The following is a 13393-nucleotide window of genomic DNA, read 5'->3' as shown; positions in this document are numbered from 1 at the left end:
CCCTGCAGGCCTGGCCGCCCAAAACTAGACTTGCCAGGGTCCACCAGAGCACCAGGCAAATGAATCGTGCGTCCGAAGTCGTGAAGACTCTCATTCTGAACTGGAGAGGGAAAGAGAAGAAGATTTCCCATTCACATTTTACCAGCACTGACCTGAGAGCTATCACTGCCAGGTAATGCATACCACTGACCTACTACTACCATGACTACTACTACTAGTAGATCTACTAGGAATGATGAATGATTATGTCGGATCTTGGTCCATGCATCCTCTCAACACAAGGCGTGGACGTGTTCAGAACTTCCGCCACAGTACGGCAGGGCACCAGTGGCGGCAAGATGGTACCGTGTGTATATCCAGTGTGACGCATTTCAGTGAATACGGATTGGCAACAAGTGTTGTGACAGGCAGGAAGATGGTCAGCTGGATTGAAGGCTTGCCGGAGTGACGGGTTCAGGACAATTCGGCGTCGGTAGGTGAGACACGAACCTTTTAGAGTTGAAATGACGGGACAAACTCTGCCTTATCGCCATTCTAGCGACTGCGTGGACTAAACATCCAAACGAGGACTGGTCTACTGGTCGGAGGAAACTTTCCACCCGCTATGCCTGCCACGGCCACGTCGGTAAGTGAGTTTTCGAATCGATGCTTGAATCTGTCCACTAGAGAGCAAAGTCTGCTCTGGGGTTTGGGACCAGGTGATTGTAACCGAAAAAAGTCTGACTTACGAGACAATCCCGCTGAGGCAGCGTGCAGCACTATGGCAAAATTTAATGATGTAGCAGGTTTGCGTGTGGTGTCCTCCCCTCAGTTACAGGCCAGACAAGTGCCCAGTTTGCGACCTAGCTTGACCAAAATATTGGCCGGGCTCAATCCGGAAAAATGTGAATACAGTACCATTTTGGCGTTTCGGCTCAGCCGTTATCGGAGGGTGTGCTAGTCAACCTTGCGGAGCTCCCGTGGTGAGCGGAGAGACCGTGTACTGTAATGGTGATCAAAGAAAGCCTAAAAGAGAGGAAAGGCTTATCCAGGAAAGCTGAGTCAATGGCTCTGATCATGGTGTACCTAACCTACTTGTAGCCTAGGTCACATTCATTGCAGAGCCAATGTTCTGTGGAGCACAGTTGCAGACTATGTTGCATTGTGTCGAGTGTGAATGGCTTCCTTTGGAAGTAGTTATGATTGTGGTGATGTGAAAACCGTTATTTTCTGTGTGGATATAAAATTTTCTTCAGAATTCCCAAACTCCATTGCAGCGTATTCCTTGCACTTGAAAACACCGCCATTCCGGCAACAGGCTCTCAGCTGCACCAAATAAATAACTTTGCCAATATTTCGCCCATTGGGCATCATCAGGGCATTGAGGAAGGGGAGGCCAAATTACGAAATATAAAGACGAATAATGCAGGCAGATGAATGTTCTAGAACTAACACATCGTGGTGACACAATTGGCAAGGCCAGCAAACTAAACAATCATCACTTGTAAGGTGACCTAAACAAAACGAAAGATGAGAAAACTCACACATACACACAGACACAATTTGGCAAGAAAACTAACACTAACACTAACACTAAAGTTTACAATCATCACCTGTAAGGTGACCTAAACAGAAGAAAGAAGACTAGTAAGACTATTACAGCACGTACAAGAACACTTTCAAGTGTGGGAATGCTAAAGGTGATCTATGTATATGACAGCGGTGTACGTGCAAAGTATGTGCATGTGCTGTGTCAGGTGGTAAAATCCAGTGGTAGTTCGAGGAGATGGGTGTCGATTCCAGTGACGATCCGGTGACATCCAATCAGTCAATTAGGCGCCAGCCGTCATCGCAATTGACTGCTGGTTTGCGCTTCCTTATCTCGATAGCTTCAAGCAGTTTCCTTGATGGTAGCGAAGCCTCCCTGCCGAGAATCTTTGCCTGGTGGAAGGGCAGAAAGTTGGAAGACTGTAAAGATTCTCGATGCTGGGTACGATAGTGGAAGCCCCAGGGAGCCTTCGCCACCATCGCCCTTGCCTCTCGGTAGTGCTCAGCGAATCGGTCCCTCACCGGCCGCTCGGTCTCACCAACGTACAATTCCGCACACAACGTGCAAGACATACAATAGACAACACCTTTGACTAAACACTGACTATCCACCATACTCGCATCACATGCACGACACTCCATTGGTCGACCTCTCCCTCTCTTCACCTCCGATCGCTGCTTCTCACGGGGACACACACGTACAGCACTCGACGATCGGACCAACATATCCTTCAAAGAAGGACCAGACACGAAGACAACACGAACATGCGGACTGAACTTTCGAACACGTCGTGAGACACGAGCGGCAAGTGAGTCGTTGATGAAGGGCAGTTTGATGACTGACTTGAATTGGTTGTGTCTGCGCTTGCTGTCTCGCTGCTGTTGTTGAGACGGGTGTGTATCTTGTCTCTTCCCCTTGGCTGCTCGTCGTGCTGCGATTATCTCGGTGCGTGGATAGTCATTTCTCTCGAGCAACTCTTCAATTATGGACATGCTCCTGTCTTCCGCTTCCGGTGTTGACGAGTTACGGATAGCTCGAGAGAATTGGTTCGTTGCAACAGCTCATTGATATAAAATTATAAATATTATTATGAATGACATCATCATCACCATCATCATCATCGTCATTATGGTATGATTTGCAATATTAAAGTGGCAAAATCAGTGCATGACTGGCATTGACTACTCATAGTGTCGCCAAACACACCAGATAATTATAACATAATCGTCACTCCACTGTCCACACCAAGCACACCAGAGAATGATGATGACTGTTATGATATCCGAGTCTGGAAATATAGTGTGCTTGTTTCTATCGTTGATTGGACTGTACAAGCGGCTGAAGGCTTCATCAGAGGTATACACTACCTTCCACTGAGCCCAGGCCAACAAGCCTGCATGCATTGCATTCAGACAGGTGACTGGTTGCTCTTCTATTATAGCAGACAATCACTGGACCTTGTGTATAGCCACTGGTAGCCAGGACCGCCGGAAGGAGTTTTCAATTGGTCCGGTCGTACCAAAGTCTTTCATACGTCGTGTATGATATGGCAGGGACACATACCCTCCTCAGTAGTAAACATGCGTTGGTAGCCACAAAGGTGGTCCGGTGTTAACCTGACCAACCGGACCGGCTCCGGCGGGCCTGTTAGCAAACACACAGCATGATCACTGTGAGTACCAGCCAAGTAATACATGCCATGATGTGTGTGTCATGCACATGTACGAGTATGTACACGCATGACGTAATGTATTAAATAAGTGGGTATACCCAGGTTTCAACAGTGCTCAACACCACAAGGGCGGAGCGTAACCACAAAGGTCAAAAAGAATGGTTCCACCAATTATATATACATACGTTGTAACGCTGCGTTTCATGCACGTAGCTAAATGCTAAGGCAATCATCAGACCCTTGAACTAATGCTTTTGTCGCGGGATAGCTTGTTCTTATTGTGGGGATACGCATGGGCATGTAGAGGAGGTGTGAGTTATCAATGCAGGGCATGCATGGGAAGAGCGAGTGATAAGAATTACATCACTGGATGGGCATGCGCAGTAGGCGCGAACTACTAGTTGGCACACCTCTGCCCCATCAAAACTTCCCATCGTCACATCGAATAGGCATGCATGGGACAACGGCTCTCGAGTTCACCGCCCAATTCACTCCCATTCCCAAGTGCGACATCGATGTAATTCTCCACGCACGAAAGTCGCTGCTATTTGCCAATGGCAAGGTGTGGGCCAAGAAACACAGGCAGAGCCTATTCGATGTGACGATGGGAAGTTTTGATGGGGCAGAGGCGTGCCAACTAGTAGTTCGCGCCTACTGCGCATGCCCATCCAGTGATGTAATTCTTATCACTCGCTCTTCCCATGCATGCCCTGCATTGATAACTCACACCTCCTCTACATGCGTACCCCCCCCCCCCCCCCCACAATAAGAACAAGCTATCCCGCGACAAAAGCATTAGTTGTGTAATGTATTACATGTCTGTGTGCTAAATGGGATTTTTGATGTGTGTCTGCTCCGCACACACCCACACAGCGGCCTATGCCGCCACGCCTCTGGCCGTGCGGCATCGTTGCCCTGACGGCTATACTGCTTGTGGTGGTGTCTGTTACGCAATCGTCAGGTGCACCGTAAGTAGAGGACCAGCTGCAGCATGTGTAGTATGTACTGTGCATGTGCCATGGCAGTTTACCTCAGTGCAGCCACATTGCAAACTCACTGCAAAACCCTGGCACACAGTGTACACTGCACAGACAGTCACTGAGTGCCGGGTCTGCAACGTGTAACTAACAGTTTCCAACATACGTCATGTACATGTACAATCATGTTGCATGCACACTGGGGTGCTGGACACCTGCATGTTGCATGCACACTGGGGTGCTGGACACCTGCATGTTGCATGCACACTGGGGTGCTGGACACCTGCATGTTGCATGCACACTGGGGTGCTGGACACCTGCATGTGTGTAGTGGTACACTCTACACAGGTGCATAGTGTTTACGATGTTCTTGGATTGGATTGGTTTATTTAATGTTGAATAACAAACCGCAGTGTGGCCTTATTACATGATATTGCGGACTACAGCATACTACTAGTAAGCTGTAGGGCTACCTACAGCGGCTGGAAATGAAATCCAGCCGCATGGATAAAGCAGAGGCACGTTCACACCCGTAAGGCTAGTGTTGGTAGTGCTACGGTTGTTAATCCCGGAGCAGTTGTATTGATGAGGTTGGATTTCATGTACCATAGCTCTATATGCACGTCCAGAATGGTCTACGTGCCTACAGGCCTCACTGAGAGCTTTCTACTGTGAACCTAACATGTACATGTAGTGCATGCACGAATGTATGTACACGCATGGGTGATCGCATGCTCAGTGTGTGTGCATGTTCACACGGGTGGTTGATTGCATGCTTGTGTGGGTGCTTGCATGCTTGCATTTGTATGTGGACGTGTGGGTGTTTGCATGCTTGCGTGTGTATTTGGCCTCGTGCAGATTGTCGTTATCGCAATCCGGCATGCGACTCATCCGTAGCATGTACGGGCCCCCCCGACTGAAGGCCACACAGGATAGATTCACGGCAGAGTGGGTGGTTGGCATTGGTCATCGAATACCATCAGACAAGTTCCACGTAAGTGCAATCACTACAACAAATGTCCTGGTATTGCAACGTCACCTTTACCCGGCATGCCCTGCTAAATCCAGTGCGTATGACTGTAGGTAACTGTAGGTTACTGTAGGTAACCATGGTAACTGTAAGTATGTATAAACATGTACAAGCAAAGTCAGGGGCATTACACGGTACGGAAAAAGTGGTACAACCGAAGGGAGGCGAGAAGAAAGACACCCCCTCTAGAGGGGGTCTGTAGAGGGGGTCCGGGGGACAGCTCCCGGGCCCCACAAACAAAATCAAATTCGGGCTCACGGGGGCTATTTGGGGCATCACAATCACTTTAGGTCCGTTTCCACAGCGGATATAAACGCCTCCCCTTAAAATTTCTCAAATTTGGGCACACGAGGAGCACCACACTCACTTAACACTTTTCCACAATGGATATAAACATCATCAATATTGACATATAACGCGAAAAGTGGTATGACCATGGTCGTACCGGTCATACCGTGTGTGGCGTCCCTGAATGTGTTCAACGGCTGAACGTGCACTCTCACCACAACAAGTTCACTACAGTTTGAAAAGGTTGAGCAGTACCTTTGGCCGGGGATACATCATTCATTTCTGTTTCCACCATGTCGTGCACCGCTCTAAACTGACGAACACGCTCCGGTCTTCTTCTGACTACTTCTCAGAACAGTTTGAGAATTATACTTCGAAGTACAGTGAAACCTATCTAAGCGGTGACCCCTCAAGGGACGAGAAAAAGTGGTCGCCGTGGCCAGGTGGTCTTCTTATCCAGGTTCAGTGGGTCACGTGACCATATCCACGGCATAATACATGTGATACATCATTTTGATCAGTGTATCACACTGCACACATCCATGCTACTCTCGCACGACTCATGAGTCATGTGCCTGGGGTCCTCAGACCTAGTAGTAGTACCTAGTACCTGTCAAGTGTCGTGCATGCACCATGCACATGTACACTTCCTGCACTGATGTGTAGATTTACCACGCATGGTACACCTTGCAATGCATACATTTACATGTACTAGCACTGTGCAACGCGGTCGCGGGTGGGTGGTCGTCGGTCGCGCTGAGCGGGTGGTAGCCTGATCCGAGCTGTTTTGAATGTGAATGCGTCCGTGACAAGGAAAAGTGGTCGCCATGGTCGAGTGGTCGCCATGGTCGAGTGGTCGCCATGGTCGAGTGGTCGCCATGGTCGAGTGGTCGCCATGGTCGAGTGGTCGCCATGATCGAGTGGTCGCCATGGTCGAGTGGTCGCCATGGTCGAGTGGTCGCCATGGTCGAGTGGTCGCCATGGTCGAGTGGTCGCCATGGTCGAGTGGTCGCCATGGTCGAGTGGTCGCCATGGTCGAGTGGTCGCCATGGTCGAGTGGTCGCCATGGTCGAGTGGTCGCCATGGTCGAGTGGTTGCCATGGTCGAGTGGTCGCCATGGCAGGTTTTACTGTATGTATATGCCTCCCGGCAGTTGTATCGACGTCCGTCTGTCTCGTCAGGAAAGGGAAGCAGGGGAAAGCCGCCGGGAGGAACAAGTATCAATACCGTAAAAGCCCCTGTATACGCCCACTCGAAATTACGCCCACCCTCCGTGCACACACCCAGTCAGGAGAAGTCAACACTTTTGTTTCAAAATGGCGCTCATGCCTGTTGTGTCCTGCTCAAGGCAGACCAACTCTTCGAAAGATGAGAAAGAATCATCAGTAAAACGCAATGGCTTTTAAAGGGAAGCTGGCTGCAAAGGCGGCTTGAAAGGTGACATGTGAATGTGTTATGTGCAAGGCGCCAGAGGTACAGCACTGCAGGGCCTAGGGTGCGAACAGTAGCACTAGCAGCCTGAGTGCCAAGACCCATGCAGGGAAAGGTGCTACAATATCACCACATGCCCCCTCGGCTTAAGTGCGACTTGGGAGCACTAACACAAAGAAAATCCTGAAACTGAAATTCGAAAATCACAGCGTAGCGCACAAGCAACAAGGAAAAAGCAAGAGAAGCATTTGCCCAGTCAATCTATGCACGTGGCCGGAGGAACCGTCTGTTCCGCCAGAAGCTGGACCCCGTCACTGTCTGGACTGTGTAGCTCCGTCCTCTTCTCGTGCATTTTGTGACCGTTCCTTCCATATCCCAGCGTTTTGAAGACTGGTTCTGGATCCATACCTTATCGCCTACGTGCAGAGGGGGCAGAGGTTTGCCAAGCTGGGATGAGACCTGCTGGGGAGCACTGCGGCTGTGGGCAGCGTACTGCTGCAGATTTGCAGGAAGTGTGGGAACCTTGGTCCTCGTTGGCCTTCCAAACAGCAGCTGGGCCGGGCTTGCTCCTCCTGCACCAGGCGTGTTACGCCACTCCAGCAACCCTTCTCTGAAGGCACTGCTGGTATAGGCGTCACCTTTGCCAATTTTCATTAATAAGTACTTCATGGCCTTGACCGCCGCCTCAGCCGCGCCATTTGACTGAGGATTGTACGGGCTGCTGGGGTCGTGGCAAATGTTCCACTCTGAGCAGAACGAAGCGAACGCTGAAGATCTGAATTGCGGCCCACCATCCGTCGTGAGGCGCGTAGGAACGCCAACAACCGACATCCACTGAACGAGATGTTTGGTGACGTCAGACGTGGTAGCCGACCTCCCACAACGCCCAACAAATGGCCAGCCGGAAAACTTGTCGGTGAGAACCAGGTACTCAAAGCCGCCTAGGGAGAAGAGGTCCGCCAGAGGTACAGCAGTGCAGGGCCTAGGGTGCGAACAGTAGCACTAGCAGCCTGAGTGCCAAGACCCATGCAGGGAAAGGTGCTACAATATCACCACAATGCCTATGTATACGCCCAGGTATGCCGCAAACACCAGTCCATGTACAGGTACTGATACTCAATACTTACTGCTATCCCTATTCCAAGTATACGCCCGGTTCCAACATAACGCCCGTGCCCTTGTACACGCCCAGGAAATCGCCCGAGGCCTATACACCTGGGGCCTATACACCCGGGGCCTATTCACGGGCTTCTACGGTATCAAAACTCCCTGCTGGTCCTTCGTTATGAGTGTCAGAAGACTAGAGTAGTGTGTGTTGGTTGGCCTGGTGTGCATGGTGGATGGAGAGGGAACTCCCCTCGATGATTAGTATGTACCTACACTGGATGTAGCACATGTATAAACTGATCAGGTCGTCGTCACTGGGGGTTGGTCTTGTATCAAGACCATGATTTAAAGGGGAAGTTAAGGCAAAAATTAAAATTTCACCAGTTGTAGTCTTCGGGGTGCTGAGTCGAATGGTCTTGGTCCGAGAAAGCTGAGACGCTTCCTTCCTACTTGAATCCCAATCGAACTCGCGCACTTCCACCGAAACTGGGTGACTGCGCCCTACTAGATGGGGATTTGTATGCAAAATGTCACTAAAAGCGCCATTTCGCTCTTATAAAAGCACGGATGACCGCGATTGGCCCATATGTTGTAGTCTTTTGGACACTGAGTCGACTGGTTGTGGTCCGAAAAGGCTGCGATGCAGCGTTCCTCCTTTATTCCCAATCGAATATGGTTGAACAAGTGGTCACGTGCTCCTGCGTACACCAGTCACCTGGTCACCGTGCCTGCAGGGTACAACTTACTAGCCTGTTTGACCTTTTTTGGGTGCAGTCCTGTCACTCGAGTGGAACTCGAGTTGAACCTTGGTGTGAAAGTTGTCGCCTGCTGGCGTGGTGACCAGGTGATTTGGGCACCCAGGAGCACGTGACCGCTTGTTCAACCATGTTCGATTGGGAATAAAGGAGGAACGCAGCATCGCAGCCTTTTCGGACCAAAACCAGTCGACTCAGCGTCCAAAAGACTACAACATATGGGCCAATCGCGGTCATCCGTGCTTTTATAAGAATGAAATAGCGCTTTTAGTGACATTTTGCATACAAATCCCCATCTAGTAGGGCGCAGTCACCCAGTTTCGGTGGAAGTGCGCGAGTTCGATTGGGATTCAAGTAGGAAGGGAGCGTCTCAGCTTTCTCGGACCAAGACCATTCGATTCAGCATCCCAAAGGCTACAACTGGTGAAATTTTAATTTTTGCCTTAACTTCCCCTTTAAAGAAAATAATGACTTCAAATGAACCTTCGGTACCGAGATCAAGTCTTGCTCGCAAGTAGGTGAAATATTCGTTGCAGGGCACAGTCAGTTAATGGGACTCTGAGTGTGTTTATGTGTGTGAATATGTGTGTGTGTGTGTGTGTATGTGTCTGTGTTTGTGTGCATGTGTGTGTTTGTGTGCATGTGTGTGTTTGTCCTCATGTGTGTGTGTGTGTGTGTGTGTGTGTGTGTGTGTGTGTGTGTGTGTGTGTGTGTGTGTGCGTGTGTGTGTGTTGTGTGTGTGCACGTGTTTGTGACATGATTGTACAGCGTGACCGAGACTTAAAGATCACCATGGAACAGGCTCACATCTACTTCTTGAAAGACATTAAGGCGAGCGCGGCACTTGTAAAACACATCCTTCAAGGAAAGAAGCTGGAGCAGCAGCAGTACGATGCTCTGATGTCATTTGTGTTTGGCGCCAATCCCCGTTCCGAGTCAGTACAGAGTGTTGCTCACCTCATACAAAACGGCAAACTGAAACAAGTACCAATGGAGATGAAAAAGTTCAATTACACCTGGTACAATCGTGTTCCGTTTCTACTCCCGAGACTCGTCAGGCGGCGGCAAAAAGAGGCGTACTACTGGGCCACTGGGCGTCACCTGTTCAGCCGAAACAGAGTGAGAAGTGCCCCTGTTGGAAAGACACACACTATTGACTATGCGGGCACCTCTAGTTTCCCTTCATCTATAGCATCTCGCCATGTAGGCGGCATTGGAAAGCACATGGGGAATGCTGATCGAAGTAAGGCTCCATCGGCGCATGCATGGGCAGTGCCTAAAGGCAGCACAATGACCGCAGACTATGCCGGCCGATACAGTTTCCCTTCATCCGTGCCTGCTCATAAGGCTCAGGGCAGCACAATGACCACAGACTATGCCGGCCGATACGGTTTCCCTTCATCTGTACCTGCTCGCAAGGCTCGGCATTCCTCTGCCACTGTTCCGGCCGGGTCCAGACGTTCACCGGGCCATCCAAAGTTTCCAAGCATTCAGACAGCTACTCACTGGATGAAAGAGCCACTGTGGACAAGGTATTGGAATAGGTTTCGCCTTCCTAAAGCAAAGCCTCCGCCACATCAATATCCTACCAATCAGCCCAACTACCCGTATCCAACTGCCAAACCTCAATATTACTATCCAACTGCCAAACCTCAATATTACTATCCAACTGCCAAGCCTCAATTTTACTATCAAACTGCCAAGCCTCAATATGACTATCCAACTGCCAAGCCTCAATATTACTATCCAACAGCCAAGCCTCAATATTACTATCCAACAGCTAAGCCATTATACTCTTTACCAACCGCCAATCCTCCACACCCCAAGTATCGCCATTCCCATCCCACTGCCAAGCCGCTGAACACAAATACAAGGCATCGCTATCCCACGCCTTCATACACAAGACCTCGTCATCGCCTCCCCTACCCAACGGCGAAGCCTCCGTACGCAAGCACATTGCCTCACAGTCCCAAATCGTCACACAAACGCCCAAGGCATTATTTCCCTTATCCAACTGCTCTGCCGCTGTATCCCCACAATCAGTTTAGACCTACTAAACCTGGCAACCGTGGCAATCGTCACCGCATTCAGCATCCACCTGCAATGCCTCTATATCCCTATCCTGCTGCACGGCAATCTGCACACCGTCCGCACACACCGACTCCGCACGCCTTTCCTCACCTGTCCAACTCTTACCGCAGACTGTCCAGAGCGAGGGCGCCGTCTGCACCTCGTGCTGTTAGAAACATGCATAGAGGCTGTGGTTGTGGACGTCCTGGGTGCACTTGCGCAGGTTATGGTATGCCGACCATCTCCGCCCAGACATATCCTCCCAAGCGCATATGGCCGGCATTCAAGAAGCGTGGCTCATTTCTTCATGTCGACCGACGATGGTCAGCGTACCCGTCAGCCAAACCTCCCGTAGAGTATCCAGCTGTATGGCCTTCGGCTAAGCCTCCTGTAGCATATCCGGTTGCGTGGCCTTCACCTAAGCCTCCCGTAGCATATCCAGTTGTGTGGCCTTCAGCACCTGCAAGGCCTGGCGGTGCGTTCCCATATCACAGGCAGCCGTACCCAGCAGCACCCAGGCATCTACCCTACCCCACTGCAGCTCCGCAGTATGCACAGCCGGGCATTCAGGCTGTGCGCATGCGTCTGCGCAGCGCACAGCCTGCTGCAACCTCACGTTTCTGGCCAGTATTCTACAGGCCTAATTCCTGGGCGTACCCAAGTGCTGGTAGACCCCCAGTAGCCCATCCTATTCCCTGGCCCACGCGTAGGCCAACCCACCGGGCGGATAGACCATACTGGCATGGGGTTCACCCCACAGCAAGCTCTCTGCTACCGTATCCCGGCGGATATCCCATGCCGCAACCTAGGGCGCAGAACGTAAGATTTCGCTCGGCAGGCCCAGCTGCTCGACGCTGGGCTGCAAAACCTTTGGCTTACCCGGAAAACCAACCGAAGAGTCCTACTTCTTCTAATAGTGTAGCACAGCTCTCAACAAGTGTGACAACCGGTCCAGGTTCAACCTCGATGCCTCCCGCCTCGACTCCTCCGGGTCCCACCAGCACACCAGCTAATCCTTCATCCACGGCAGGTAGTCCGAAGCCCTCTCCCACCAGCTCCCCATCGCCTATGTCCAGTGCACCAATAAGTCCTTCATCCACAGCAAGTGGTCCAACGTCATCTCCCACCAGTTCCTCGTCACCTAGCTCCAGCAAAGGCAGCAGCAATGGCGTTGCCGGCTCTAAACCAGCTCCATGGCCAGCCTATCATCGTCGACGCCAGGCAATAGCCGCATTGGCCTCTCTAAGGCAAAGGCTTTTGCACAACACACAGCTGCAAGGCCTTCCCAACGTTCCAGCAAACGGGCATGTCCCCTGGTCACAACCCTATCACATGCAGCACAAGCCCAAGTCGTTCTGAAGAAGGAAGGAGTGAATCAAAGCTGAACGACTTCCTTGGCTGGAGGGAAATGCAGTACCCGCATGCATTTCCAGTGGTTCAGACCCTTGCATGCCATTTGTTCAAACGCAATGTATGGCACTGCTGCTGCTAAAAACACACTGCAACCGCAAGCATACAAATATTTCATCTTCTCACTGTTGCACTGCTGCATCATCCAAGTTTCGTTTCTCTTTTGAATGTCTTCCCTTCGCAAAACCCAACCATTGATTATTCGCAGTGCCACTGGTGCAGGTGTCACGGCCATGAGCATACAGGTTTCACAGCCGTGAGTTGGCCAGTCCTATGAGTTGTCTTTTCTTCCATGTTTCTTTTCTTTTCCAGTCCAGTGTGCAACTTTCTACATTACATCGTCTTACTATAACAAATGTGTGTGTGTGTGTGGGGGGGGGGGGGGGGGGTCTTGCGGGTCCTCCAGGTGTCACTGATCTGCAGTCGCACAGCTTTGTTTGGTCTGACAAGGACAGCAGGTGTTGTTCAACGCTTTGTGGCAGTGCATGGGCGTGAGGCTGACGCGTAGGCCGCGAAACCATCCCGAGTCAGAGAATGACGGCCCGTGGACTTTCATAATGATGACGGCGACTGGCAATGGTGGCCCATAGTCCAAAAGAAAGATGTGATGAATAGTCGCTACCATGCACTACCCCAACGGATCAAATCACTCTAGAGCCGTAGCTTGGGTGTGTAGAGCCAGAGGTAGTTGTTGTAGTTGTTGTAGGTACATGAGTACATGACAAGTATAGTATTGTACTGTACTCTACTTGTAGTACAGACATACAGCATACAGCTGTGCGAGGCGAAATCCAACCCAAAGTGCATATTTTGGTGCATTGGACTTGCATGGCTCTTGACACCGTGGAACTGGTGCAAATCAAGGAGCATTAAAGCATGTTTTTACTACTCCCTGGTGGAACTTGTGCTAGTGGTTGTCAGACTTATCCCCTCACCCCCACCACCGTTAGGCGCTGCATCTGCCGCTAGGGTTTACCGGGTGTTAGTGGCTGCCGTGAGTTCCCTTCGGGAACGGACACGATAATTTACTGTCTCTGTTTTACTCCCTGGTGCAAATGCTGTTTGACGTACACATCTACAAATACGGTGGAGTAAATCGAACCTGGTCCAGGGCGCCAGGTTTGA

The 13393-nt window shown here is 50.7% G+C and overlaps 1 protein-coding gene across 1 annotated transcript; it reads left to right on the top strand.

Annotated features, from left to right (window-relative positions):
* The first annotated feature begins 94 nt into the window (after positions 1 to 94).
* LOC135809448 (adhesive plaque matrix protein-like) lies at positions 95 to 12604 on the top strand. The gene is made up of 4 exons (XM_065322800.1): positions 95 to 625; positions 4074 to 4168; positions 5036 to 5171; positions 9557 to 12604. Exons 1-4 carry the CDS (start codon positions 605 to 607, stop codon positions 12215 to 12217), a joined length of 2913 nt encoding a protein of 970 aa, XP_065178872.1. The 5' UTR covers positions 95 to 604; the 3' UTR covers positions 12218 to 12604.
* Positions 12605 to 13393: the final 789 nt, after the last annotated feature.

Source organism: Sycon ciliatum, chromosome 2 (assembly GCF_964019385.1).
Source record: "Sycon ciliatum chromosome 2, ocSycCili1.1, whole genome shotgun sequence".
NCBI classification, from domain to species: domain Eukaryota; kingdom Metazoa; phylum Porifera; class Calcarea; order Leucosolenida; family Sycettidae; genus Sycon; species Sycon ciliatum.
The sequence above is the reverse complement of the archived record's forward strand: the minus strand, read 5'-3'. Positions and strand labels throughout refer to the sequence as shown.

Coding starts and splice junctions, on each gene's coding strand:
- LOC135809448 (XM_065322800.1), top strand. CDS start 605: ATGCCTGCCACGGCCACGTCG. Junction 626..4,073: donor TGCCTGCCACGGCCACGTCG/GTAAGTGAGTTT, acceptor ACACCCACACAG/CGGCCTATGCCGCCACGCCT. Junction 4,169..5,035: donor ACGCAATCGTCAGGTGCACC/GTAAGTAGAGGA, acceptor GGCCTCGTGCAG/ATTGTCGTTATCGCAATCCG.